Source organism: Colius striatus, chromosome 2 (genome assembly GCF_028858725.1).
Source record: "Colius striatus isolate bColStr4 chromosome 2, bColStr4.1.hap1, whole genome shotgun sequence".
Lineage (NCBI taxonomy): Eukaryota > Metazoa > Chordata > Aves > Coliiformes > Coliidae > Colius > Colius striatus.
The window spans coordinates 49413112-49440206 of record NC_084760.1 but is presented as its reverse complement, the minus strand read 5'-3'; the positions used below and the strand labels follow the sequence as shown (position 1 = coordinate 49440206).

At 41.5% G+C, this 27095-nt stretch overlaps 1 protein-coding gene across 1 annotated transcript; it reads right to left on the bottom strand.

The window, feature by feature from the left end:
* Window positions 1-984: 984 nt before the first annotated feature.
* On the bottom strand, window positions 985-6613 carry CCDC162 (coiled-coil domain containing 162). The gene is made up of 3 exons (XM_061989606.1): window positions 6476-6613; window positions 1406-1537; window positions 985-1098 (listed from the first exon to the last, which is right to left on the bottom strand). Exons 1-3 carry the CDS (start codon window positions 6611-6613, stop codon window positions 985-987), a joined length of 384 nt encoding a protein of 127 aa, XP_061845590.1.
* Window positions 6614-27095: the final 20482 nt, after the last annotated feature.

Here is a 27095-nt window from a genome sequence, read left to right as displayed (position 1 = left end):
AAGCCTCTATCTCCAAGTACTGTGGCATTTCTAACAGAAACTAGAGTTCCTTTTCTGGAGATTTCTGTTAAATGTAGCTGAATTAAATTTCCGATGTTAAATATCTCAGTACTCTTCTTATAAATAATTGATTTTTTTGATGTTCACATTAGCATCCAGGGATGTGGATGATGCTGAAAAGCACATAGGTTAGACTACAAACTTGTCAAAAGCTGCAATACAATTTGACACATCTCTGAAAGATTTTTTTGAGTCCTTTATTGGCCAGGTTATGAAAAGCAAGCGGCTTCTTGAGAGAGAAATGCAGGAAAATTTCTGCTTTTGTTTTTTTTTTTTTCTGGCTAGTGTAGCATTGTGCAAGGAGCTGCCTTTCTTCCCCTTTCTAGGAGGAAGAGAGAGAAGATGCTAGAGAAGGTGGAGATGCTGATGCTTTTGATGAACTGTTTTTAAACAGACATGAAATATTCAGCTTACTGGCAGCAACTTTGGGGGGGTGAGAGTACAGTGTGAAGCAGGATGTGGTGGTCTGGGGTTGCAATAGGAAAGCAGATTGGGTTTGGGGTTTTTTTTAAACAAAACAAAAAAACCAGGCACCAAATCTAATGCTTTTGCTCAAAGTATTTAACTCTGTTTTGTACCATCATGTTTCAAAGTTACCACAATAAAAAGGAAGCCTTTTAGTTTTGACTGATGGCCAGTTCTTTCTGCACTGTGTTATCTGTGAAGGGAGAACATAGAGTGGCTGCTCTTGTTCAGGGCGGGCATCTGCACCTCCCAATACCTCAAATGGATTAGCAGATTAACAAACTGGAGCCACTTGAACACTGGATCCAAATACATTGAAGTACATATGCACAGTAACTGCAGAACCTGGAGTATTGCTGCCTGTCTTGATTTGTATATAAATTGTTCTTTTACTTCAAGGTTGCCAGGTCAGTGACATTTTCTAAAATGCCCTGGGACCATTTAAAAATACACTTCATTTTACTTCTGGGCTAGCCTTCGCTTCTGTAGCTGCATGAGGACAGTGGGAAGATGCATTTCCTTTTGGTGTGGTGATAGCTTCTCTGCCATTATCTCCTTCCATCTGCTAGGCACCTGAAAGCAGAAATAACATGCAGAGAGTCACCAACCAGGGCAGGCTGTTTAAAAAAAAAACAAAAGTCTTTCCTGGAATGTTGCTAATTAAATATCTCTCTTCTGCTGCCTTAGTCAATTTTTGGAACATTTGGAACACTTTTTTTCCCCCCGTTCGATAGCTATACATACTGATCACCTTGTTCTTAAACATCTTCAAAGGGATTTGACTCACTGTCCAGATGAACTTGCTTGTATATATGTGTATATATATATATATCTTATTTTGCAACCCTAGCAGCTTCTGGCCAATGTCACCATTACTTACTGTATTTGGTCTCTGAGTGATTCCTCTTTTTCTATTGGTTCCCCTTGGGTCAAAAGTCAAATGGTGCTGTTGGTAAGCTCCATGCTGAGTAGATGCAGAAAGCTTGGTACTCTTGGGCCTGAGCTGCAGAACCTGGAATATTACCAATGACACTGAGTTAAAGAGAACTCACACAAGCACAAAAGCTGTTTCTGACCTCTAAGCAGAATGTTAGGGTGAAGAGGAAAAAAAACAAAACAACCCAAAACAAGTTACAGGTACTCAGCATAGTACTGATAGAATAATAGATTGTGTAGTGTGGAAAAAGTGGTTCATGGATTATACAAAGCAAAACTATTTGCAACTATCTGCAATTTTTGCAGCTAGCCACACACCCTTTTCATTCATAGTAATGAGGCTACCAGCATTCATTCATCCAGCCGGAGACCTCTCTGGGAAACACAAGATTTTTGCTGTCCTAAGTCTGTTTCATGGTATATGACTATTTTCCCTGCAAGTCCTGTCTTTCCCAGTCCTGTTGAAAGCCAAGATTTAAAGTGGCAAATGTTAATGATCTGTTCCCAGTGACAGGGAATTCCTATTGAATTCCAGTCTTCGTGGTTGTAGATCTTTGAAAAGTGGAGATGTTGCTACTTAATGCCAACCTCTCAGCTGCTTAATTCCCCACTGAATCAAATGCTGTACTTACTATCAGCCATAATGTGATTGAACCTTGATTTTTATCTACGTACAATGTGGTATCACTCTGCCATTTCTTAACCTCATGTTAACCCTTCCCACTAACCTTAGGTAAAAAGGTGAGGGTATTTTTGCTGAGCAGCTGTAATCCTGTGCTTGTTAATTGAGGCAGTATTCCTCCTCCTTCTCAGATATGATCTTAAGATGTTTCAGACCACATTGGTTAGCTGTTTCTGGCATTACTTCAGGGTATGTGTCCAAGGGACTCTGGTGTCCTGCTGCAGCAGCAGGAGAGTAGCTGGCAGCTACTCAAAGTGCACAGCTACCCATTCTGGTCAAACTACATTCAGCATCTGTGAAAAGACTGACTTGAAAAGACTGACTGCACAAACATCACATGAACCCAGAGAGAAGTGCAGAAACACCGTGACATTACTGAAACAAGCCACTGTCAAGTGCATTGGATTGAGAAGAAGAGGAAGATATAAAGATGGAGGAGAAGAAACTAAAGGATATGTCTCAAGACTGCTACATCTACAGATTATTCTTACAAACTGTCTGAAGTTGTAGTCTCTGGGCAGTTCCTGAAGCTGACATGACCTATTTTGAAAACATTTTTGCTTTTACAATCAAAATAGGACTATTGCAAATCACAGTTGCCACTCCTATACTAAAAGGTCTAGCCAAAAGCTACAGGTCTGAAGTGCCAGAGTAGTGACAGAGTGCAACTAGAACTAATAGAAAAGCCAAATTTTTAAATGATTCAAGCCTGGATTACATTATGAGAAGTGCTAGTATTAATACATCAAAAATGATAGCTATTTAATATGGATTTATTATCTGGAAGAGTACTTCATACACTGATTGTACTATGGGATAACAGCTCTGCACTCTTCCTTCCACCTTTTTGAAAGGAAAAAAACCTACCATCAGACCTCACAACATCCATCTACTATTATATCCATAGGAATAGAAGGATCCCACGTAAAGAGGTAGCTACAATACACTGCAGAGTTTTAACACCTTTCCCACTACATGTCTGTAGTGTGATGGAGTTCCTGTGTTGAGTGTAGAGAAATCCAAACTCCTCAGCCAAATTTTTCTAGCCCTGCATCGTGTTTAACAATGGTAACTCACTGGTTGGGGGTTGGGGGGGAGGGGAAGTCATCTCCTGTCACAGCTGCTCTTCTTGTGCTCAGCAGCATCAATGCTACTTAGAAGTTTTGCACCAACTTTTCCCCTGAAGTTGAGTGGTTTAAAGCCAGATAAGCCAAGTATATTTGTGCAGGAGTAACCTAACATTTTCCTGCACAAGGAGACTTGTTAAATGTATGATACTTTATATGCTTCATGGCATAGAAATATACCTTGAAAGATCATTTGATGTTTTTCCTGTTACCTAACTTTCTAGTAAATTAAGTAACCTCATCCATTTTTTTGCATGCATTTATCATACTCACAGTAGGGTGTTGATACCACAGAGAAAAACAACAACTTCAGGCAGGTAGGAGTAGAAATCCCTAATCAAGTTGGGTTTTTTAAGCTACAGAAATTACATAACTGTTACATTAAAGTGTTCCCAAACAACACAGCTGAGAGGAAAGATTTTAGTTGAAACTTTAAAGCTTTGTGTTAGTTCAGTTAAGAGCTAGAAAGCTCTCACTGCTCTTTTGAGATCCTCTAAAGATACCTGCAATTATAGACCTGTATCTAATCAAACCACAAGGGTATGGTCTTTTTGGGTTGTCCTGCAGGATTTGTAAGGAAGCTGCAGTAATACCACAGCCACTAATGAAGCCTGATTTCCTACTACTCAGGATCCTGTGTTTTGTAATTGCCACCTCCCCTAAAGGCAGCTGCCCTCATATTTTCCATGGTATCCCTCCAAAGCAGAAGGCATCCCAAGTTATGGTTTAACGTTATTAATTAAGGAGTCAGTGTTTGTTGTGCTGCTTGAGCAGCTGTGGTGTAAGAAGGGGTATGGCTTTTGAGTTGTCTGACTTTTCCTCAAGATTGTTTTAGGTCTTTCTCCTCTTCATAAATGCTTTCATTACAGAGGAAGTCTTCTCTTTCACATTTGGCTTAAGTTGCCTCTTGCTTCAAGAATTAAGGAGGGATACAGAGACATGGACACATGAGACTTATTTCCCCAAGAAAGAGGGTTACAACACACAATCTATCTTTACCTGCAGTCGCATTCCTCTGGGAAACTGCAGTTGCCAGGTCATAAACCTGACAGTGCAGTTCATCAGCCTCCTGGAAGGCCTCCCATTTTAAGCTGTACTCTTGGGTTAACTGGCTTCTGGTCTAAAACGTGGCAAAGGAATTAATGGCAACAACAAAAATTCATCATCTGACAGCTCTGCTTCAAGGCAGGGGCCTGGATTTAAAGGAAAAGATTTGTCCTGTGTGCTTTTGTGAATGAGAGGCCATCACTTCTTGCTGGCTGAAATAATCTCTAATTACAGCTTTGCTAAACATATCCATAATCCCTCTGAATGCAAAACACAGCACAAATAGGCAAATTGACATTCTCATTATTGTTTAATAGGAATCTGCATTGCTGGAGGAAGGTAAAAACAATGTAGAGGCCTTTTATCACTGTTCTCTGCATGTAACGTTAATTAGACAAGACCCTCCATTTTCAGGTCAGCGGTATGTGGGGGGAAAAAAGCAGCTCTTTCCTCATGTGTCCCACAGACTGTAATTTGCTAACTAAGTTTAAGTATAGAGTTTGTTAGTGTTAATGACCATGTAAGTGCTAGCTGCAGCTGGGATTGTTGTGTGGCAATAAAAGCCTGCACGCTGCAGTTGCCATTTTCCTTTCTGCTCTCCTCAAAGGCTGATCCAGCCATTGACATCCTTGATCTCTTGAAGGGCTGTTTTGTAAACACAGCAGAACAGTTCAGAACCCTGTCAAAGACAGACACACCAATGGAATCAGTGGTCCCATGTGTGCACCAACCGCTCTGGCTGCGTAAAAGGCTCTTGTCTGATTTCAGTTAGAAAACCTGCCAGCAGCCTGAGAAATGATTCCCAGCAGAATGGCATTTATCATCCTGACTCTGGGAAACAAACAGCCCATGCTTTCACCTTGATGCTTTAGAAGATTGAAGACGGAATATACTTCGCTTGGCTTACAGGGGAGGCATTCAGATAGATTTACAAAGCTTCCTCCTCCTAGATCAAGCAAGGACAAGGAGACTTCAGTGGCAGCAAAGTTATCAGTTCATAGATGGATTCATCTACTTAAAGTCTAATCAAATCATTGCCAAACAATATCTTTTGTTCTACAAGCTACACTACAATAAGCACCGCACATTTCACAGCCAAGAGCCCGCTCTACCAGCCGTGCTAAACACAGTCTGTGTTTACACGGCCAAACTGGGTTTTACATTGAGGTAATTAAAAATCTGCAGCCCCTTTTACAGGGAGATAATCTTCAAAGTGGATCTGGTTATGCTAAATTGATGATCATCAATACAGTGACAGATTTAAACTCAATACATCACTTTGGTACTGTGACATCAATTTAGTGCAAACTAATGCTGTTTCTGTGGCCAGACTGGATTAAAGCAACTCCCTTCCCAGTTTGCTAGCCCAGAATTTGGGAAACAGTTGTGCAATGAATGTGAAACAGGTGTGGGCAGAGGGTTTATGTCAAGTGCAGAGCAGATAAAGCAAAAGGACAGCAGTTTGTCAGCTCTGCAGCACTGGTGTCGAAGCCCTGCCTGGGAAATGTCACAGGGAGAGCCAGGAAAATGACAGGCACTGCAGCCCTGGGAACACAGTCCCAGCAGAGAGGCAGAGCCCGAATTAGGCTCCAGAGCTCCCCGTTCAGTCTGGTGGCAAGGACAGCAGCTACAGTGGAGGCTTGGGGCACCCCGGGGGACATTTCAACAGGAAATGTGTGGCTAGCCAAAGCCTCCAGAGCCACTGAGTCCGGACTCTGGCTGCTCTTGCTGCTGCACCCTGTGAGCCCCCCAGGGCTGTGTGCGTGTTCTGTCTAGCACTGCACATCCATTCCCATTGCACCAGCACCTTACACCAACTCCTGGGCAGTTCATCTCTAAAATAAAGAGAATAATACCCATATTCTCAAGCAAAGATCCTGAGCCAGGTTTAGCAGGAAGGCCCTCAGAAGTGCCAAAAACACAAGATGCCCCTAATAGGTAGAACATGACCCTAAGCCCCAGCTGGCAGGGCCCAGCACAGTGCCAAGGCTCCTGCTGCATGATTCTCATCCAGAGTACTTGGAGGGCTCCAGTGAAGCTCTGAAGTTCAGACACTTGAGGTGATCCACTCAGGTATGGTCAGACAGTGTTAAAACTGGAGACATCCCTCCAGAAAGGATAGTGGCTTTTATTTTTCAAATCTGCATTATGAGTTTACCTGTTGCATTTCCTTTTGGCCTCCTTTTGTGGAAGATGGCACATTGTAGAGGATTGTCCAGCTTTCTTGGTTAGGCATTTCACTCTGCTCTTTCTCTCCCATCTCTTCAAGTATCTTGCCTACATTTTCAGCTTTCATTGCACTGAATACTTGTCTCTTCTTGGCTTCTTGTATCTTCCCATGTATAACTTCCAACAGCATTTGTTTCTACAACATACAATCAAAGAGGATTCAAACTTAAATTACTTTCCCCCATTCCCACACCTACCTTTTTAGACTTCCTTTTAAACCCCCATGACCAGTCCTCAGATGTTGTGCCCAGCTGAGCTGAATGAGAAACCCAGTCCCACATGGCGTGGTACTGAAGATCATGAGATGTGAGTAAACAAATCTGAATTATCCTATGATCTTATGAAAGGACCACAGTCAGACCGAAACCCGAAATAAAAGCTGGGTTGTGGAAATGGGGAGTACAAGGGAAGGTGGGAACACAATGTTGTATTTAAATCATTACTTGTTAGAATGAAGCCTCAAAATGGCATTCATGTGTAGAACTCATTCAACTGCAAATAAACAAGGCGGCAGTTGCTTCCAATTTCCTCAGTCTGCTGTAATTTGCTTTGTGCAGCCGGCCTCTGATCTGCATGTGGAACTTGTTTTTGAAACAGTATATAAACAAGGAAAGAAGGGGAAAATGAGCACAGTTTTTTCAAACATGCTGTTTATATGTGGCTTGTACAGACAGACATAAAAAATGTATGGCTACATTTTGGAATCTCTGCCACAGATGAATGCAATGGTGTTACAAGCCACCCGTTTCAGGTCAAACACTCCTATACAGCCAAGGGTTGTGGAGTGGATTCTGCTGTTTGTAAACACCAACATCACAATCTGTATCAAGGAAAGAAAATAGGAAGAAAATAAACAAGTAGAATCTGATGACAAAAAAAAAAAAGAAAAACAAAAGCAATGAAATCAGCATCTAGAAAGACTGTAGATGCAGTGGGTCTTTCAGAAGTAAATTGACAGCTTGTCAATGAAGAAAACCAATTTATTAGCCAAAGGCAACTCCACTCTGGTGAAAAATCTGAACACAAATTGCTGAAAGCAGTCATACCCCAAAGATTTTTCACTGAGCAGCTCTCTAAGCCTTACTAAGGTTGGAGTTTCATAGACCGATGAGCTCAGAATGGATCAACTGAAACATCAGATGTGATTTCCCTTAATTACCCTTGTACTGGAATGAACAAGTTGGTTTGGCTAAGCCATGTTTCCCAGAAAGGCATCCAGTCTTGACTTGGGGGTGTTCAAATGTATTGTCATTTCCTTGATCACATTTTGAAAATATAGTTTCTAATTTCCCACTTTCAGTTTGTCTGGCCTCAACTTTTAGACACTGCCACTTGTCATACCTTTCCCTAAGAACCCTTTAATATCTGCCATTCCCTCCCAACAAAGAATATCTGTAGACTGAAATCACATCACTCTTCTTGCAGATAGGCCAAACAGATTGAGCCTATCAAGAGTCCTCTCCTAGAAAGAATCTCCTGCGGCTCTCGAATAATTGTCTTAACTCTTCTCTGCACTCTCGCAATTTTTTTTTGACCTTTTTTACATAGTACACTCTGGAACCAGTGGCAGTATTGCAGTGTGTTGTATGTAGAGATACAAACTCATTTTTAACAAATCTGTGCTACTCTTTTTATAAAGGAAAAGACTGCAGCATCCATCCAGTACTTCTCCAGTACCACACTACATGGCCAGTCATCTGTCTGTTACAATCCCTGTCCTGTCCAGGGATGCGATCATTCTGTTCTGTACAAGTCCTGCTTCCTTCTCATTTTTCATCTACTCAGGTATCAAAATACTTCTCGGAGGGATAACGAAATTACCAAGCTATCTATATGATTCTGTACTCCTGCTCTGCCCACATCATTATGCTTTAAATATGCCTCATTCAATTCACCAACATTCCTCCCTAAATATGCCATTGGCAAATTTTATAATCTATAATTTTATATTTACTTCCAAGCCATTGACAATAATGCTGAATACTGATAGTTCTGCTGCCACCCACTGTAGAAATCCATCAGAAACCATCTTCATTTCATGAAAATAACACATTTTTAGATGTTAAAAAACCTACCCTCAATCTGTTTGGCATTTTTATAGATATTGTGTAATACTAAAATTTAAAATACGAAAGATAGGTACAGGTAAGCCAAGCATTACAAGGCCCTTCCAAGTACGTATGACATCTCTAATGTTACGTTTATCTAGCTAACTTGTAATCTTAGCTACAGAACTAAATGAGGTTGGTTTGACAAGACTTAATTTTCCACGCAATCGTGCTGCTTGGCAGTAAGTATATTGCAGGTGAAGGGTGTGCTTTTCAGTTTGACTGTGAGGAATGGGTCATTTCAGCATGTGTAGCCATGTGTGGAAGTGAAAGGCAGCTTGCTGTGGCAGTGATGCATCCATGAAGGTGTTCAGATGGGAAAAAAATGCATGCAGTGAATTTGTTCTGGATCTAATGACAACAGCCCTGACTGTTTCCTTGAAATTGAGTGGAAGACTAGTAACTTCAATTAGTGTGATTTTTTAATATATGGAATAAATTATTAATAGTGTCTTTTCCACTACTAAAACATACATCCAGCACTGCTGATGAGATACATGAATGCGGTGCCTCTAGCTGTCATTTTGGTACATGACAAACTTTATTCAAGATTCTGCAGTTTTTTGCCTATTTCTCTCTGCCTGCAATGGTGAAAACACTCAGACAAACACATTGTTTCAATGCCATAAAATACCTATCCAGCTTCACTAACTGTATTTCAGGGGACTGGAGCATCTTTCATATGAAGAAAGGCTGCAGAAACTGGGGCTGTTTAGTCTGGAGAAGAGGAGACTGAGGGGAGATCTTATTAACATTTACAAATATCTAAAGGGTGGGTGTCAGGAGGTTGGGACAGCCCTTTTTTCTATAGTAGCTAGCAACAGGACAAGGGGTGATGGGATGAAGCTGGAACACAAAAAGTTCCACTTAAACATAAGAAAAAACTATTTCACTGTTCAGGTGAGGGAGCCCTGGCACAGGCTGCCCAGAGGGGTTGTGGAGTCTCCTTCCTTGGAGGTCTTCAAGACCTGCCTGGACATGTTCCTATGCGACATGATCTAGGTGAATCTGCTTCTGCAGGGGGGCTGGACTAGATGATCTCTAAAGGTCTCTTCCAACCTCTACCATCCTATGATTCTATGATAACAGTAGGCAAAATTGTCAGTAAAGCAGTTGAGATGGGGAGGAGAATTCAACCTGTGCTGGTGAATCAGGATCTATTGAATTGAGAGAGATACCTGTTTGCATAGCTGTTTGTTTAGCTTTTCGTTGTCTGCTTGAGATTTCTCAAGAGCTTTCCTTACGGACATGAGCTGCCCCTGCAACAAAGTCACCTCTTGTTCTGCCATCATCTTAGCATTCAGACACTCTCTTCTGTGCTGAAGAGCTTCCTGTAAATGGAAAGTTCATAACAGAAACCATGCAGAAACAGAGCAGTGATTTACTGTTGTATATAGCAGTGGGTTTCTTGAAAGGTAGATCTCTGAGATTTTTAGTAAAGTGGAGTTGAATTGTTCCTTTTTTTCTAATTAAGGCTGCACATTTTTCTAAGGCAAAGTAGGGATGGACAAAAGGGGTTCTCTGAAGGGTATAATAGTCTTTTATATGGGTACAACTTCACATTTTGAATTATATTCATATGTCAACAATTCTAGTTTTTGTGTGCAAACTCAGAGCAATGCACTGGAAAGACCTGTCCATCTCCTCATCTATTTATTCCTTCATTATCTCTAAAAATGTGTATGATGAAGTTTGTTTTCCTTCCAGGCAGGGTATTTTGTTAGTTTTAACCACAGATATAAATGTGGATGAATGCACATGTTACTATGTCAGGCACAGATTTAGCAGCCCTGTCTCCTTCCCCAGCCATTTAAACTGGAAAAAGCTATCTCCAGCATCCTCTGCACTTGGAGTAGAGGACAGTGAAATGCAGGCTCTTGGATCTTCAGAGTCATTCCAAAGTCAGCCACGAGAAAGCTCCGTCTGAGCAAGACGAGCTGGTTTCTAATTTTTAAAAAGCCACATTTTCCTGTTTATTTTTCGCAGTTTCAGGTTTTTCTTTTAAATCCTGTGAGGACAGCTCTTATTTCTCATGGAAATAGACAAATTTGCAATAATCCAATCTGTCTTTGATTGATCAGTTTAATAAAATATTGGAACGATTTAGCATCTCCCTGCTATAACTGAACTAAGAATACACACGTCCAGTTTTATTTGGGTTTAGAATTAGCAAGCACACAAACCCATTTTGGTTTTGCCCTTTTTAAGTTAACAAATACAATACATTCTGCCTTTCCTTTGCTTGACATGTCCAGCTAATGAACCTATATAACAATTGATAACCTGTTTGTTCCATTCTAATTGGCCTCATTTAAAGCAGTGAGGCACTTTCCATCCATCTTCACTTTAGTTCAAGTCAGTCATTTTTGCACTTCATCTTGTATTTCTGTAATTAAGTTTATAAACTCCATGCTGTGTTCTGCTTTGTTTAAGCAGATACCACTTTAAAAAAACCCACAAACTCACAACCTCAGTCACCTCCCAACAATCTACTTATTTTCATTTAGGTCTGCAAATCTTTTTGGTCGGTTCTGCAATAGTAAGTTTTCATACAACATTGTAGTCTTCTAGATGAGTCAACAACAGAATTAGGAGTACTATGGCCTACTCATACTTCCTAAACTTTTGCTTCAAGCAAGCATCAGGGATTTGTTTCATGCTTTTCACGTTTGAAGTCCATCATTATACCCGTAATATAGAGAGGAAAAAGTTTAGATTTTTGACCTAAAATCTGCAGTTACCATGAGCTCCTCTAGGCTCGCTGAATTGGGCAAGCCTGCCCAATCTGACCATTAGTTTCGTGGCAAATCAGACACTGATAACAGAGGAAATAGTAGGGAAGTCCCTCAGCTTTGCAGAGAACTGTGCCTTCTGAGTGGTTTGCTTCCACCAGTTCAGAGCCTTTAGCTTACACACCAGCTTGCTTAGCCTGATATTTTCGTCCTGCAGCAGTGCAGCTGATCCTGCTAAAGAAGACCTTGTTAAGAGTAGACCCACAAGGACTGCTTTCCCCAGGAAGAAACATGTGGTTTGGAAGTAAATATAATTGTAAAAGCACGCAACTATTTGTATTTCATTTTAATTTCTGAGTGCTTGAACTCTGCAGTTTGAAACGGAGCAGCCTTTGGCAATAAATTACTATTACTGTGTCTCCAGGGAAACAGGGAATGTGAACATTGCCCAGAAACTGGGGGAAAACTGGAAGAAATGTAATCCAAATCAGCAAGCAGGTAAACCCCTGTGAAATGAAGCACTGTTAATGGTGATCAACGCTATTATGCCACATGGGGGATTCTGGTTCGTACTGTATTCAGTAACCTGGTTCACCTCGATTATAATTCTTTAATAAGAACAAAATTAGTGGATTCATGAAAAGTATAGTCATCAGGTTTTCTTCTTTGTTCAAAACAGCAGACTTCCTCCTGAAAACTTACAAAAGACTTGGCCCTGCAGAAGCTCTACCATTCAGTGTCAACTCACCTTCTTACCCTTTCTGACCCAAATTAGTTTTATCTGTAGCCGGGCTTTGGCCTTCCTTGTTTCGTCACTACGGGTCTGAAGTCTTATACTCTGCCTTTATTACTTGTCCATGTTTCCACTACTTGCAGTATTTCTTTCTGTACTTTAGTCCTTTAAGAAGCCCCTGGCTAAGGCAAGCAAGGCCAGCTCCCTGGTCTTGCATAACAGGGCAGTTGGTTTTGAAATCTCTTTTTCTTTAAAAATCAACCAGCTTTCCTTCGTGTTTTTTCCCTCTTGGCAATTTCTCAGGGATTCTGCCTAGCAATTCCCTACATAAAACACAGCTGCTGTCCTGAAGTCCCAAGTCCTACCTCTGCAGAATTATTTTGCAACCTTTCTCTGGAGTCTGAAACCATTTTGCAGCCTCAGATGACACTCACCACTAGTTTTTCCCTGTTTGTGAGCAGCAGAAGTCAGAATTTACCGTGTTTGACTCCTCTAACATTTCCTTTTAGGATATTATCCCTAGTGCTGTCTAGGAACATCCTAGGTTTTCACAATGCTGTGTTCCCCTTTGAGTAGATTTCCAGATGGAAAAGACTTCTGTGAACACCAAACCAAAGCCTCAAATCAAAACCACTTTTCTTAGCCCTCTATAGAAAGGCCCATCCAGCGTATTCTCTTGACCAGACAGTCTGTAACAGATTTCTCAATGCAGTAATTAATCACTTTCCTCCCTCCTCTGACCTTGACTCATAGGTTTCAGTAGTACATCTTCACAGTCATACATGAGCTCTGTGCAAGGAGTGAGTAAGTTGGAATGCAATTCTCACTCCTCTTCTTCCCTGCTGAACCCTCTTAAACACCCTGTAACCATCCATGACCGTAGTGTGCACCAGCCCACCAAGTTCTCATGACTCTGCTCAAACCACAACTCTCTGACTGCGGATGAGCTCCCCATTCTTGCCGTTCACTGCTTCTGCATGCTGTCCCTTCCAAATGGGGATGTGGAAGCCTCCCTGCAGCCTTCTCACGCATGGACCTTTTCCATTTCCCCTGGTTCCTCGTTTACTTCTGGCTGTCTCTACCCCAGAGGTCTGTTGGTGCTGTTGAAAGCCCTTCTCACTGAGACATTACAGTTGTATCCTGCTTTGCAAGTTTCTCTGATTGAGGGATCTGCAGGCATATTTGCTTTAGAAAGAAGTATTTAGCCAGTATCTATTTGATCTCATTTGTATTCACCAACTGACTACTATAACTTCAGTATAAATTGAACTTTGCTGAGAAGGAATATGTTTGACTATAAAAGGGATTAATTTGGAAGTTGTAGCCTGGAAATGGCTTTCCAGGCTTTAGTTTATAACTCCCAGAACATCAATTTGAGGGCACTTTTTCAAAACATAAAGCTCACTATATTTTTTATTCTAAGTAACTCCATGTGAAAAAAAAAGATTCTGTCCCCATTCTTTTACATGATCAGCTTGTACAACAAGAAGACAAAATTCCCAGCCCCACTTTTATCAGGGTCACTGAAACGTCACATTTTCTTTCCCCCATCCAAAATGGGGACAACAACAACCCATGACAATGCTGACATATGATTGAACGTGGGTTCACATTTATATTTCTTCGAGTTCAACCTTTCTGCTGCTCACCTGTGTAGAAAGTGTGGTGTTAGTTTCACTCAGAACGGACTGAAAGCAGAGTTCCTAGGTTTAGAACCAAATTCAATTCAAATACATGTAGTTATTCAGGGTCTAAGGACTGGGTTTGGCCCAAAATTTCTGCACTTGGAGCATAAACACACAGTCGAAGAGGACGGATTCATGACAGCCTGACAAATGAGTAGCCATTAACAGAGCTTAGTAACAGATCATCTCCATGCTCTTCACCCAACTGATGTCCCAGACAGAGTGCAATAACTTAAGGCATCTTCAGCAAGCTTAACCAGGATATTATCTTTGTGTTCATTCATTTACTGACACACATATGTATTTCCTTACTTTAGACAAATGTTCTTTCAAGTCACCCTTATTTTTAGTGGAGCCAGACGTTTTCTTCAGATTAATCATATTGTCAACTCCTTCTCTTCTCACTTCACTGATGATTTCAAACACGCGTTGCTCAATGCTAAGGCGATAGACATCCAGCTTTCCCTGCAATTACAAACAGAACCCATGTGAGATGAAGTGTGCACATATGGGAAAGCAACATTCAGAAGATTTCAGAAGTCTCTCAACTGCAACCAGATGGTCTTTCTTCCTAATTATTATCCTAGAATCAATGTATCAGGAAGACAGAGACGTATTCTTCTTGCATTCAATCACTGCAAGAAGTGGAATTTCAGTTGTATAATTTGCAGGCAACCTATTGGCAATGTATATATTTAGTGGAAGTAACAGCACTACAGTGAAAACGTAGGCTTTGTGGTGAAAACTGAACTCACCATCTTCCTCATGTCCCTATTTCCCTGGCCACACACATTATGGGGCTTCTGAACCCTCAATCAAAAGCCTGGGGACCTGTTGCAGGTAATTGCTCTATAACACACGTGGTCACAGTAAGTTCAGTTCTTACAGGCTGGATTGAGGTATCTCCTTTTTGGAAGTAATGACATATATTGTCTCAAAGAAATCAGTGGGCTACTTGAAAACAAAGGCATTGTTAGAGTGAGCAATACAATTACGCAGAGTACATACGGTTTCGCTCCGCTGTAACTAAAAAGAGCTTCCATCACTCACTGTAATGTGGTACCTGTTCCATCAAGAATACGCCTCCTCTCTTGGAAAGGGTACACTTATTTTTCTCCCAGACATTTTTCAAGATGCTTCTAGCAGCAGGAGATAAATGATTCACCCATTCATCCACCTGGCACACTGCAGCAATTTGTTCCTTTGAGTGCTGCACTTGTTGGCAAATGACAGAGCGGCACAAAACAGACCGATCGCGTACCTCCTCTTATTCTGTACCTACTTTCATATGGACACAAGTCACAAATAGGTTCCACACTAGTGATTCATATTCATCCTGTACTTCATTTCTAATCTTCTCTTTGAGACCAAGATTTTCTTCCTCTAAGTCAGCAGGCTGGGCTCTGACAGCAGTTACTTCCATAATCATCCCATGGAACAGCCCCACAATCTATCACAGCAGAGAAAGTGAATGAGCAAAGCTTGGGATGAGCAAACACCGTAGTCTAGGAGTAAATGATCCAGGGCTCTGAATAGGTTGTGTGAAGCAGAGCAGGAATATCTTCATAATTGAGTGGCCTGAGGAAAATAACCCATTGATGATATGGAATAAACTGTTTTGTACATCTCTGATGGTTTTAGAAACATTTGTTCCCTGGAAACAGTCGAAAGAATTGTGGCGGTTCATGACCAATATCTGAAGGGGGCAAATGAGTAAGTTTCTCATACAACCTTAAGAAGTACGATTCTGATCATCAGAAAATAAGGATCTTGCTAATAGATATGAAAACTGACAGAAGGAAATGTGTGCATAGAACAGAGGAGCAGAAGGATTAGGGAGCAGGTTTAGGAAACCTGATTTTAGGAGAAGATCCCGTGCATGGCTCTGCTATGTCAGTGAGCCTGGCATAATCTCCCTTGCCTCCAGAGAGAAAGTCAGAAGAATTGTATCCAGGCTTCGTTCAGTAAGCTATGAGGTAATGCATTTATCAGAGCAAATATGCAGTCTGCTGATAAATTGTACGTACAGGCCATTTAATATACGATAAAAACAATTATGTGTTTCATTTTTTGATATCTGACAATTAACATACCCTCAGAACGGGCAGCAGGTTGGCACAAATAGGGACGTTTATGATGGAACTTAAGAATATTTAAATGACAGAATTTAAACCTCACATGGGTAAGTCCTTGTTAGATATAAAAGTTTGGTCATTTTCATACCACTGAGGAGCATTCTCAACCAAAAGAACGCAATGGAGGAAAGCTAAAAATCATTCTTAGCATATTACGTTATTCAGATAAGAAATGGGCACAAGTGCAGGCTGTGGGCACAGCCAAGGGCACATTCTGCTTTCAAGGTTGCCTGGCACCTCCACATGCCAGATCTAACTAGTAAATGCTTATAACTTCACTGGATTCTCACTGAAATTTTATGTATAAGGTTTGGGATTTTTTTTCTTACAGCAAACATTAGTGATAGACTTCTGAAAAGGAATGTTGGGGGAAAACAAAGGCATTTTAGCCATGCTGAAAAACTCTGGTGATCTTTATTTGGAGCAGCATTAGTTTTCCTCTGTTTTGGGTGTCTTTTTTGTAAAAATCAGCAAAAAGTTGGTCAAATCCTAAGACTTTGTTAAAGGAAAAAAGCAACCCAATGCAGTTCACATATGCTCCTTAGAGACTTTTTAGTTTTTAATCTATCTGCCACCCCATTTTGGCTGACCATGCCTGAACCTTGCTCATGGTTCATAACACCTCCACTGAGCAACTAAGCTTGCTCTTTCAGACTTGCAACAGCCTCTGTTAATTGCTTTAGGCTATCAAGAAGTGAAACTGGGAGCAGGAAGTCTCTTCTGAGGTTGAAGCAGAGCCTGGAGACAGCAGGCAGCTGGCCACGTCAGGCCACTTTCTTCAGGTACAACACAGATGAGACAGGAGTTTGTTGGTGATGGGCTGGCAAAGTAGAAGGGAGTAGACTCCACTGCCCAAAGCTTCCAGGAAAGTCCTACTGACTCCTCCTGAATCTTACCACCCAGTTGAAACCTCACATATATTTCTCATTTTGTCTCTGACTCCAGCCTTCTCAAACATGGATGAGATAGTGAGATCAGGAAAGAGGGGAAGTTGCTGATGAGACATGACAGAAAAGGATATACAGGGAAAAAGCATGAAAAAGTGGGGGAAGAGACTGGTAAGAAGCCCAGAGAAGATCTGAAATCTTGTAGTCAATGATGAGGACAGATGAGAAAAGCCCAGTAATGAAATCCAAAATGCAGGAGTTCTAACATTGCTGTGAAAACGTCCCTGAAACTCAGGCATTCTTCTCCCTAGTGTGGGTTTCTGTAGCAGCTGACGTGCCTTTCGCAGTGGAGTTTGTTGATGGAGCCAAGCTGCTAATAGATTACATGCATATCACACAGTTCCACAAGACAGCATTTCTGATTTATTGGCTGGGTTTACTTCTTTTAAAAATTCCACCCACCCATAGCAGCTGTCCTAAAAAACACAATGGAAGCTGCAAAGTCAAATACTCAGAACTTAAGAGGAGTTGGTTATGTGGCCATAATGTAGCATACCTGGTACCTACACCTGCAGTGTGGCCTACATGCCTCACCCACTTTTATTTTCTTTCTCAGTCAGTACATGGGATTGAATTGCTCTGAGAAAATGCCTTGTGAAGGAAGAGACCCCTCAGTAGAAGTTAAAAGGTTACCAGTATGAAGGTTATCCATTGTGAAATGAACTGTGGAACAGGAGGCTACTACTTTTGCCTTCAGGTTTTTTTTGTTTTGCAAGTTCTTCTGGCAGACCTTCTGGCAGTGAAGGCAGAAACAGCAGCCCCAGAGCCTGCTGTCTTTCTTCTCATAGGCTGTCACCGTGGGTCTGCACAGTGGGACTTTGCCCCAGATGAGACCCCTAAGTACTAGTGTTTGACAGACCACCATCACCATTGCTTTGGCTGCCACCTTCTTCCACTGCATGCAGCTCCTGAAGCAAAGCACAAAGAGGCATGGTGACTGTGCTTGTGTAGCCCAGCTCCACTTCAACAACTTCTCTGCCTGACAGCTTGACTTGATTTTTTACTTAGCAACTGCCTCCCACCCAGAAAAAAACACTTTCTCCTGTTCTCAGAGGGTAGAATCAATGTTCTGAGCATACTTGCTCTCTTTGGTAAAGTAAATGCTGCTGCTGCTGGAGAATAGTTTCATAAAACATGGAGTAGGTCTCAAAGTTGCTGCGTTCTCTGGCCATGATGTCACAGCCCAGTATGGTGAGACACTGTTGTAAATGGCTTTTTTAAAAGTAACCTGGGAAAACAAAACAAGACACCTTGCAGGTAGCCTGACTCAGCAGAGTTGCCATGTCATACATCAAAATGAAACACAGACACCTTATTATAAATAGAATGCTTCCATGATATCAAAGTGAAGCAAAAATAAAAGTATTACATTTAAAAGATTTTGCCCACTAATGGAAAACTGATTTGTCTTTTTTTATATATTATTGGTTCCAGCTGCAAGTGTCAAATGTGGTTTTTTCTCATCTGAAGCTAAACCAGAATTTTCAGAAGAGAAATTAAATCACCAGCTCAGAAGCTGCCTGGACTGTGGTTGGGCCCCAACATCCCTTCTCCCAAAACAACATTTTGTGTTTTTTAACCAGAAGTGGACATACTTTCATAAATATTTTCTTTACATTTCACTTAAAACCCCCTTAAAACTGCTTCCTAACATCATGCCTGACCTCTGATTTAGCAATGACTCAGGAAGAAGGGTTCCCGTTACTGAATCCATGAATGAGATCCTGCAATCCTGCATTGCAGTTGCATATAAACAACCAGCCCTAACTCACCTTCCCATTGCAACAGTCCTGAGAGCTAAAATAAACCCGTCAAAAGGCAGTAGCGCTTTACACGAGTTTGCTGCCAACGCTTCTATTACAAACCAACATAATCTGAATCTAAGCTCATAAGCTTAAGAAATGTGGTTTCTCTTTTAGGTCACTGATTGACAAGGGCTTTAATAAATAAAGCTGTAAACGTGATTTAGCTGTTGCTTAGATAGAAGTGCAGAATATGTATCTCTGTATCTGATTCTTGGTAGTTTTCCATCAGCCTTTGAACAAACGTTTCAGCTATCTGTGGTCGTGCAACTGAGAAATTTTCTTGCATTACCCTGTGTTTCCAGAGCTCTGCAGTAAGAGAAGGAGAAAAAAAAAAAACCCCAAACAACCCAGAATAAAACCACACATCAGTGGATATCACTGTCACAAAATATTGATCCTTCAGTAATCCCTGGGATTTGACACTGGGTATGCTTTAGAGCTTAGGGTTTCTCAGCTGTCCTAAAATGTTTACAACAAGAAGTAAATGCCATTGCAGAGATTGCAAAGTCTATGTTGAGCAGCAATATCTGGTACCAAAGCCCAAATGCAATTTAATTACAGTTCTGCCCATAATGACTTGGCCCACTATTGTATGTTGAAGTTTTCTGTATTATTGAGTATAAAACATAGCTTTTGTGTGAAATGGAACATTTCTGTGAGCTAGTTATTGCTGCCTGCAACCACAAGCAGTGGCAGTTGGGAACATTTTTCTTCCCTTTTATTTCTACTTTCTCTTTGCTTTACTGTTAGTGCCTGTGAATACCCAAATTGCCTACACCCATGCCATATTTGTACCAAGTAAACACCTAGCTTACTAAAAAGTCTGGCATTTAAATTGTATGGCTGGGCCTAAAATATTAACACTCCAACACAGAGGAGAGATTTTCTATCAGTCTGTTTAGAACTACCTGCAAACTCCAGAATAATCAGCGTTCAGCCTTCTTTACCAAACTGTCTTTGAGTGATTATGGCCAAACATTTACTTTATAAAGAGAAAGTGAACTTTTAGATGTAGGGAATCTGGATCTGTTGAACGTACAGAATAAACAGGCCCACGCAGAAAGGTGTATGGTATTTCATTACATTCTTCATAGCTTCCTGCTAAATGTATTTCTGGAATTTCTCACAATAGGCTCTCCAGAACACAAGGGAGTTTCCTGAGGGTAAGCCATTTCTTGTCAGTGATGCTTTCCCTGTGGTTCAGTCCCTGGCCTCCAAATGGGCTCAAGAGGAAGTGGGGTGCTGAGAGCAAGCATGCTCTCCTGTTCACACGCAGGACTTTGCTGCTTTATGTGCCAGAGTTACTCTTCCCGCTCAAGACTGATGCTCCCATATTTCCCATAATGGGTAGTTTAATTCTCCTTGCCAGTGGGGAGATTGCTGTCTTGCCTGGCTCTTTCAGATATCACTAGATTCATCTCCTGGTTAATCTTCTTTTGCAAGTCATGGATCATGTGGATTTCCAGGCTTTCCAGAAGCTTTTGAAGCTAGAATTGGGTTTAATATTTAGTTCATACTAAGTCTCCATACTGCTTATAAAGCAACTTGCCATCTCTCAAAAAGTGGCAGAATAAAGCAAAGCAATTCTCCTCTTTACATTCTTTTCTAAAATACAGTAGTTTCAGATACAGTGTCAAGGTTAACATTTGAGAGTGACTGCGTGCTGAGTGCTGTGCCACAAATACTGTGGGTAGAGACAGGTTCCCCTGTTGCTTTGCTTTGACAGGGACCCATTGCAGAGCTTCTCGGGTCATTCACATCTGCCAAACTTGTCCCAGGACAGCCTCCATGGGTCCCCACTGGGCTGAGGTGTGCTTAGCAGAAGTTGTGGACAAACACAATGCTGTGTGGTTCTCTGTAATGTCCCACTTAATAACCCTCCCTTTACCTGGTATGTTTTCATTTCGATTTCTGATGCTTCTCTGGGGGCAAGTATACACTGAGTGCTTGTAACAGGCTCTCCAAACTCCTCCTCTGTGCCTGTTTGTCTGGCTATGGCTTTCATGGCTGGGTAGAGGATATCTGTGCTAGAATCACCAAGATGTGGATATTTCACACATTTGCTCTCAGAATTACTCTGTTTGCATTTACTGACACTGGACCTTAACTTTCATTTTTCTTCTCCTGCCCCCATTCCTGACCCATGCAGAATATGATTCAGTTTCAGCTCACTGCATTAGGCTCACTCCACTGACAAGGACAGACTCTTTTCCACTGGTCCTGCCTTATTAGATGGTTCAGTAATTTCTCCAGGTTTGTAATAATACAAAACTAAAACAGAGGGCAAGGAACAAGGGATCAATCACATAAAGCAGGGATATCTTGTCACTGGTAAAAAAAGAACTTGTCTATCATCTTCGTTCAGATAGACTAAGAAACTCCCTCCACCTCCTCCCTCTGCTCTCCTTCCTGATCATGAGTTTGCTAAGTGCTTCTGAGTGCTAAGTGCCAGGCACTTTGGTCTTAGAAGCAGAGAAGCCTTTAGCAAGGCATACATACCTCATTACATTTTATTGCCTTAATCATGGTGCCTTTTAAACCCTTGATGGCATGACACAAAGGTGAGCACAGAGCTCAGAGCGGGAAGTAACGAGCTCCTATCTATGGAAGAGGTTAGGTGGGGGTGCGGAGGATGGAAACACAGAGTGGCATTTTGGGGTACAGTACATTTGGCAGATTGCCTGCTAAGAAAGAGCTCTTGTGGATGCCACTACTCTTCCTACCCAAAGGTCAAGGGTAAGCAAAGGGAGGGGCAGGGAGCTCACCTCTCCTCCCAGGAGGCAATAACTGCTAAACCCGATCTCAGGCCCGATCACCCTAAGAAAGCTCTGGATGTGGAAGGACTGGGAGATGCTGAAGCTGGGGCCCTTCTGCAGCTGCCCAGCCCCATGGTGGAAGCACAAGCTATCGCTCACTCTGCAAGGAGAACTTCGGCCATTGACTCCCAGCCCTCCTGCAACCCAGCCCTGCTCTTCCCCACAGCTGCTCCCTCAGCAGAGTTTATAAATTAGCCGGGGCAAAGACCATGGGCCTCTAGCATTGGACTGCGCTGCCCTGATCTGGTGGTAATGCATGGGCCGTAACACTGGGGTACCGGTAAACGTCCCTTGTAGGGAGAGGCCCACTGAGCATTGCTTCCTCTGTGCTCCACTGCATGACAACAGTGTTTTCCAGTGCCTTCCTGCACAGATTTCACTGTGTATCATCTTGCTCTTTCACTTCCTTGCTTGTGGTTTCCAGGGACAAGGCTTTTTGAAATCATGTTCCATTCTCTGCTTTCAGAAGGGCCTCTCTGATGGAAATCTTCCAGATTTCTATTCTTAACTGCTCAAAGTTGAGCCAAGTAGGAGGGTTAGGAAGAATTCTGCTACAATTCTTCTAACGGGCTTTCAAAATTTCCATTTATTCAAGTACTGTATTTAACATTGTTTATGAAGCCCAAAATATAGAGGCAGGTCACACGACGGAGAAGGATGCACGTAGAAAACATCACTAGCAAACAGTCCGAACAGATAAAGAAAGGGGAGGGGAAACCAGCCATACTGAAACAAAGAAACAAAAGGTAGTTCTCAAGCTTTTAGAGAAAAGCAAAAGTACTAGGTTAATTATAAGCAAAAATAAAGGTAGAAATTAACCCCCCACACCCCCTAAAAGGGCAAGTGAAAGAGGAGAAGAGGAGGAAAATACATGGAGAACGCAGAGACTTGTCATTTTTCATTTTTTCATTCACTCTGGAACATTCTTGCATCCAAGGAAACTTACCCATATTGCTCACAAAACTCTTTGTAGAGAGGAACTGTACTGATATCCTCAGTCCTCAGCTTGAGCCGGCCCCATTCTGCTTTTAATGTTTCTAGTTGCTTCCATAGTATCAGAAAAGACCTCACCAAGTTGAGCGATGTGATCGGATCATGATGGCTCAGCAAAAGTTTGCACGTCTTTTTGCTGTTCTGCAATCTCTTAGCACTTGAGTAATCTGTTTCTGCCAAATTCTGATGGAAGTCACAGGGAAATAGTTTGTTTCAAAAAGCTATGAGAAGCTTTTCACATCATTTTCTTTGCTTAATAGCACCTCGTGAAATACACAGTAAGACGAGACATGCGACAGGCTATTGCACAACCAGAACTTGCAATGGGGCCTTACACCAGTGTCCTTCAGAGCACAGGACAGGAGAAAAAAGGGCTAGTTTCTGATTGCAGTGGGCACTCACATACAGCAGAGATGGGGATAAATTTGCCCAAAAGTTAAATCCTTGTTTTTATTGCTGCTTTTCCCAAGTGAATTGCTTCAACAGCATCACTCTCTGCTTGGTCTCCACTAAAAGTGCTGTGGCAGAAATCAAACTCTTAGGTCAGATCTTGAAGGAAGAAGACCTTAAAATTAGTAAATTCAACCCTTCCGCTCCTTTTACCTTACAAATCAATCAGTGTATCTGCTTTCCATCACAATCAGCTTGAATCTCACCATTCCTTGAACCAAATCTTTGTGGTTTCTAACAGGCCCTCAAGAGGCCTTTATCACTAGGGCTTCTCTTGAGAGCACCCAGGATTTATAGGAGACAACTTTCGTCCCTTTTTTTCTTACCAGATGGTAGATGAGGTTATTACAGCATACCACAGGACTAGGTTGCTTATGTTCACAGAGATCTGGTTGCAAAAACTAGCAGGAGTCCTACACAGAAGCTGTACAGTCAGAAATAGAGTTGTCAGAGGTACCTGCTTGCTCTTAGCTAATGGGGCTTGACAGTCAATGTGCTCTTCCATAGCAGGGCCATAGCTGTTCTGCAGTATGTCCTCCATTAGAAACTCCATTGTCACCAGCCCTCCATGAGCAACTCTTCAGTCTGCATCACTCAGGCTGCACAGGCACAGCTGGAGGGGAAGGGAGAGTCTCTGAAGGTCTGCTGCACAGAGCTTCACCCGTAATAGCACATCTCAGGTAACTGTCAGCACAGCCTATTTTGCATTATAAGTACAAACAGATTTCCAGCTTTTTGCACCATGGTCCTAAAACACATATGCCCGTGCATAATAATTACTTGATTCTCTAGCTGTAGAACACTAGGCAAATGATAAGTATAGCTTCATTATCAATAAAAATGCTCAACTCTGCTCAAAGAAAGATCAAATGGGAAGTAAATCGTATAATGGGGTTTTGGACAGAAAACTCTTTTGTTCACTTCTTTAAAAAACAAAGACAGAAAATGAGATAGTATTAGCCTGATTTCCTCCTGCATCATAGATTCATCTTGTCTTTATGTCTTTGAACATAAGCACAATGCTGCTGTCTCACTGTACCTGCATATTGTAATTTATATTAATCATGTTGTTGATAGTGACTGGAAACAATCCTCCATCCATTAGGAATGTTCTCCAAGGAAAATGTATGAGTGTCTAAAAGAATAGAGATGACTGCTCATAAATAAGAACAACATTCAATTAGTTATGAGAATCCCATCTAATCTGAGCAGGAAAAGGCAACTCAGAGGCCAAGCTATTATTTGATACGTGATACACCCTGTTCTGACTTTGAAAGAGAGCCATGTATTAGAAACAAGAAAAGCATCTATTATCACTCCTTGGGAAAGAAGCAATAAAATTCATTCCTGAATACATTCCCTACCAAGATGCTATGCTGCTTCTGCCTCCACAGAATAGCTCCCATGACCTTGTGTACCTACTGTCAGTCATTTATTGCTGGTCCTATCTCAGAAGCATCAGGACATCTTATTCCTCAAAGATACCCAGATTTTGCGTGCCAGTACAAATCCTGTTTCTCAGTTACACTAAGGAGGTCTTACGTGTCATTGTCATCTAAGTCAAGGCAGGGGTGGCAGAAAACTGTATTCCTATAACTCATTTTTGGGGAAAGATACTACTATGGATGAAACGGTAGCATGTGATATCGGATAATTAGCAGGATGGCCTTAAAATGAAGAAAAGTGAAGTTAGACTGATTATTTAAAACTGCCTGTTACTTTACTGCTAACATCACCATCAAGATTCATCTTTACTTTGCCTAACATGACACCAGCTTTTTTTTGCTGGTGTCATTCAAGGTGCCTCTTGAGCACATAGGTGTGTAATTTGGCATTATGTAACCCTGTATGATGCTAAAGCTAAGAAAAACACTAGACCTAAATATCTTGCACATAACCATGGCAGACGTGTTAGGCAATTAAAACTGCTGACACATGATAAAGCAGCTCAGAAGGGTAATTGCTGAAAACTAAGTGTCTGTAGAACCACCATCTATCATGCAGAATAATTCCATTTTGGAGACGACAGTGTGATTACATTCCATCTCAAATTTTTATCATTCCCTTCTGTAGAGAGTGTTTTCTAGAACTCCTACTGGAGAATCATGTTAATCAGCTGTGATCGATCGTGGGAATATTTTAATTAGTTGTTAGAGGCTGCTTGCTTTCCACCATAGTAAGGAAGGAGTAAGCACACCAGATTTTTTTTTCTCCAAGGAGCTCAGTGCAACCAGAGGAAAAGTGCCTCTGAGGATATGCTTTACTCACCCTGCAGCTTTGAGGGTCCAGAAGCTGTGGGAGCCTTAGCTGCAAAGCAAACACACTCTGAATCACACAGTTACTCAATGGAGGCAGTGTGTGGTATATCCTGTCTGTAACACTCTGGTAGGCTGAAGCATTCCCTAAGGACAAAAATGTCTCTCTATAAAGGAACAAAACTGTTTGTATTAAAAAAGAAGATGACTTCCAAATTCTCCCGCACCTCATTATAACCCAATGTGGTATTAACAGATAGAGATAGTGTCAGATACGATGATTAAAACAGACACAAATGTTAACGACACAGATACACGTGTGAAAGTGTATCTGACTGGGGACATTTACAGCAAAACTTATGTCTATGCTAATGCAAAGGGATGTTCAGGTAGCTAAGAGACTGGATAATAATCCAGAAGCTCTACTACCTCCTATTCCTGATATTAGGATAATTTCCTACACGAAATGGGAGAGCTACTAAAGCTTTTCAAAGCTTTTCAAAAGTGCTTGTGAAGCTTTGGAACCTAAATTATAGGATACTTGAAGCTGGTGTCCGGAGCTAGGTTTAGCAACAACACTCCTACCTGATCTTCATGAGATCTGCTCTCACCTAGCAAATGCACCTGCCACACACACTAGAGCTCAGCTAAAGTAGCAGAGTGCTATTCCAACACAGTTGTATGGGGCATCTGGGACCCAGCTGGCTCCTCATGCTTGGATTGCAATCCCACACATAAAGCTACTTTTTACTACACCCTATGCATCATATAAATTTATTACTCAACAAAGCTTAGACACGACTTTGTCATTTCATTGCAGTCTCTTTGTCACCCTCATTTCTCCTGTATTTCATTCATATGCTTTTAAGAGCCAAGAACTGTTCAGCTCTTTCTGTAGCTGCACATCCTCTTTTGAAGGATCTTGTTCTTTTGCTTTTGTCAAATACACACAAGAGCTTTAAAAAATGACATGGAGTTTGCATCAGTTGCAGGACTAACAAAGGAATCATAGGGACAAATAACAGCTTCTGAGATCAAACTTGGCAGAGAAGTTCAAAAGAAATTGAATGAGATTTAGTGTCACACTGTAAGCCCTGGTCTGGAGAAAATGGAAACTAATTGCACTGGCAATAAGGAAAAAGAAAGATGAAGCTTCTGCTATAGTTCATTTCTTCTTACTTCCTCTTAATACACAATTCCTTATCTGAGGAAAACATTGCCCTCACCTTTACAGTATTTTAATCAGGAAAATACAGAAATAAAAGCACAAGGTAGTTTTTTTCTCTTGCAAGTCCACACAAAAAAAGTCTTTAGTCTACAAATACCTACAATCACGACTCCACTGGATAGCACAAGAGTGGTCATACTGGGTGAGAGCAAAGGTCCATCTGGCTCAAAGTCCTCTCCCACATTGGTTGAAAGCGGATTCATGAGAAGACCACAAAAATCTCCAGAACATGCATATGCTGATATTTTCCACTGATATTCTCACAGCCTCCAAGAATTTGTAGCTCAAGCATTTCCTCAGCCAGAAGTTGATTGCTAAATGTTTAATAAGCCTTGGTGGATTTGTCTTCTATGAGACTGTGAGACAGTTTCTCTCTGACTCCTGTGAAGTTTTACCACCTACCACATCCCACAGCAAGAGATCCCACAGCCTAATTACAAGCCATGTGCAAAAACCACTTTTTTGTTGTGGTTCAGAGCTGGCTACCTGCTGTTCACCTGGGATGCACCTTATGCTGGGAACGACCGTAAGCAGACGATCCTTCTTTATCCCCTGCATTCAGCTGCTGGTTTTGCAGGCCTTTCCCCCTGCTGTACTGCTTGTTCCACCCAGCAACCTTTCATCATCCATATAGTTCCTTTGGGAGCCTTTCAGAGTTCTCT

Excerpts from the sequence above, each read along its gene's own strand:
- CCDC162 (XM_061989606.1), bottom strand. The coding sequence starts at position 6,613 with ATGAAAGCTGAAAATGTAGGCAAGATACTTGAAGAGATGGGAGAGAAA. Across the intron at positions 1,538-6,475 it reads GCCAAAAGGAAATGCAACAG|GTTCTGCAGCTCAGGCCCAA; the intron begins GTAAACTCATAA and ends GTAATATTCCAG. Across the intron at positions 1,099-1,405 it reads TCACTCAGAGACCAAATACA|GTGCCTAGCAGATGGAAGGA; the intron begins GTAAGTAATGGT and ends TTCTGCTTTCAG.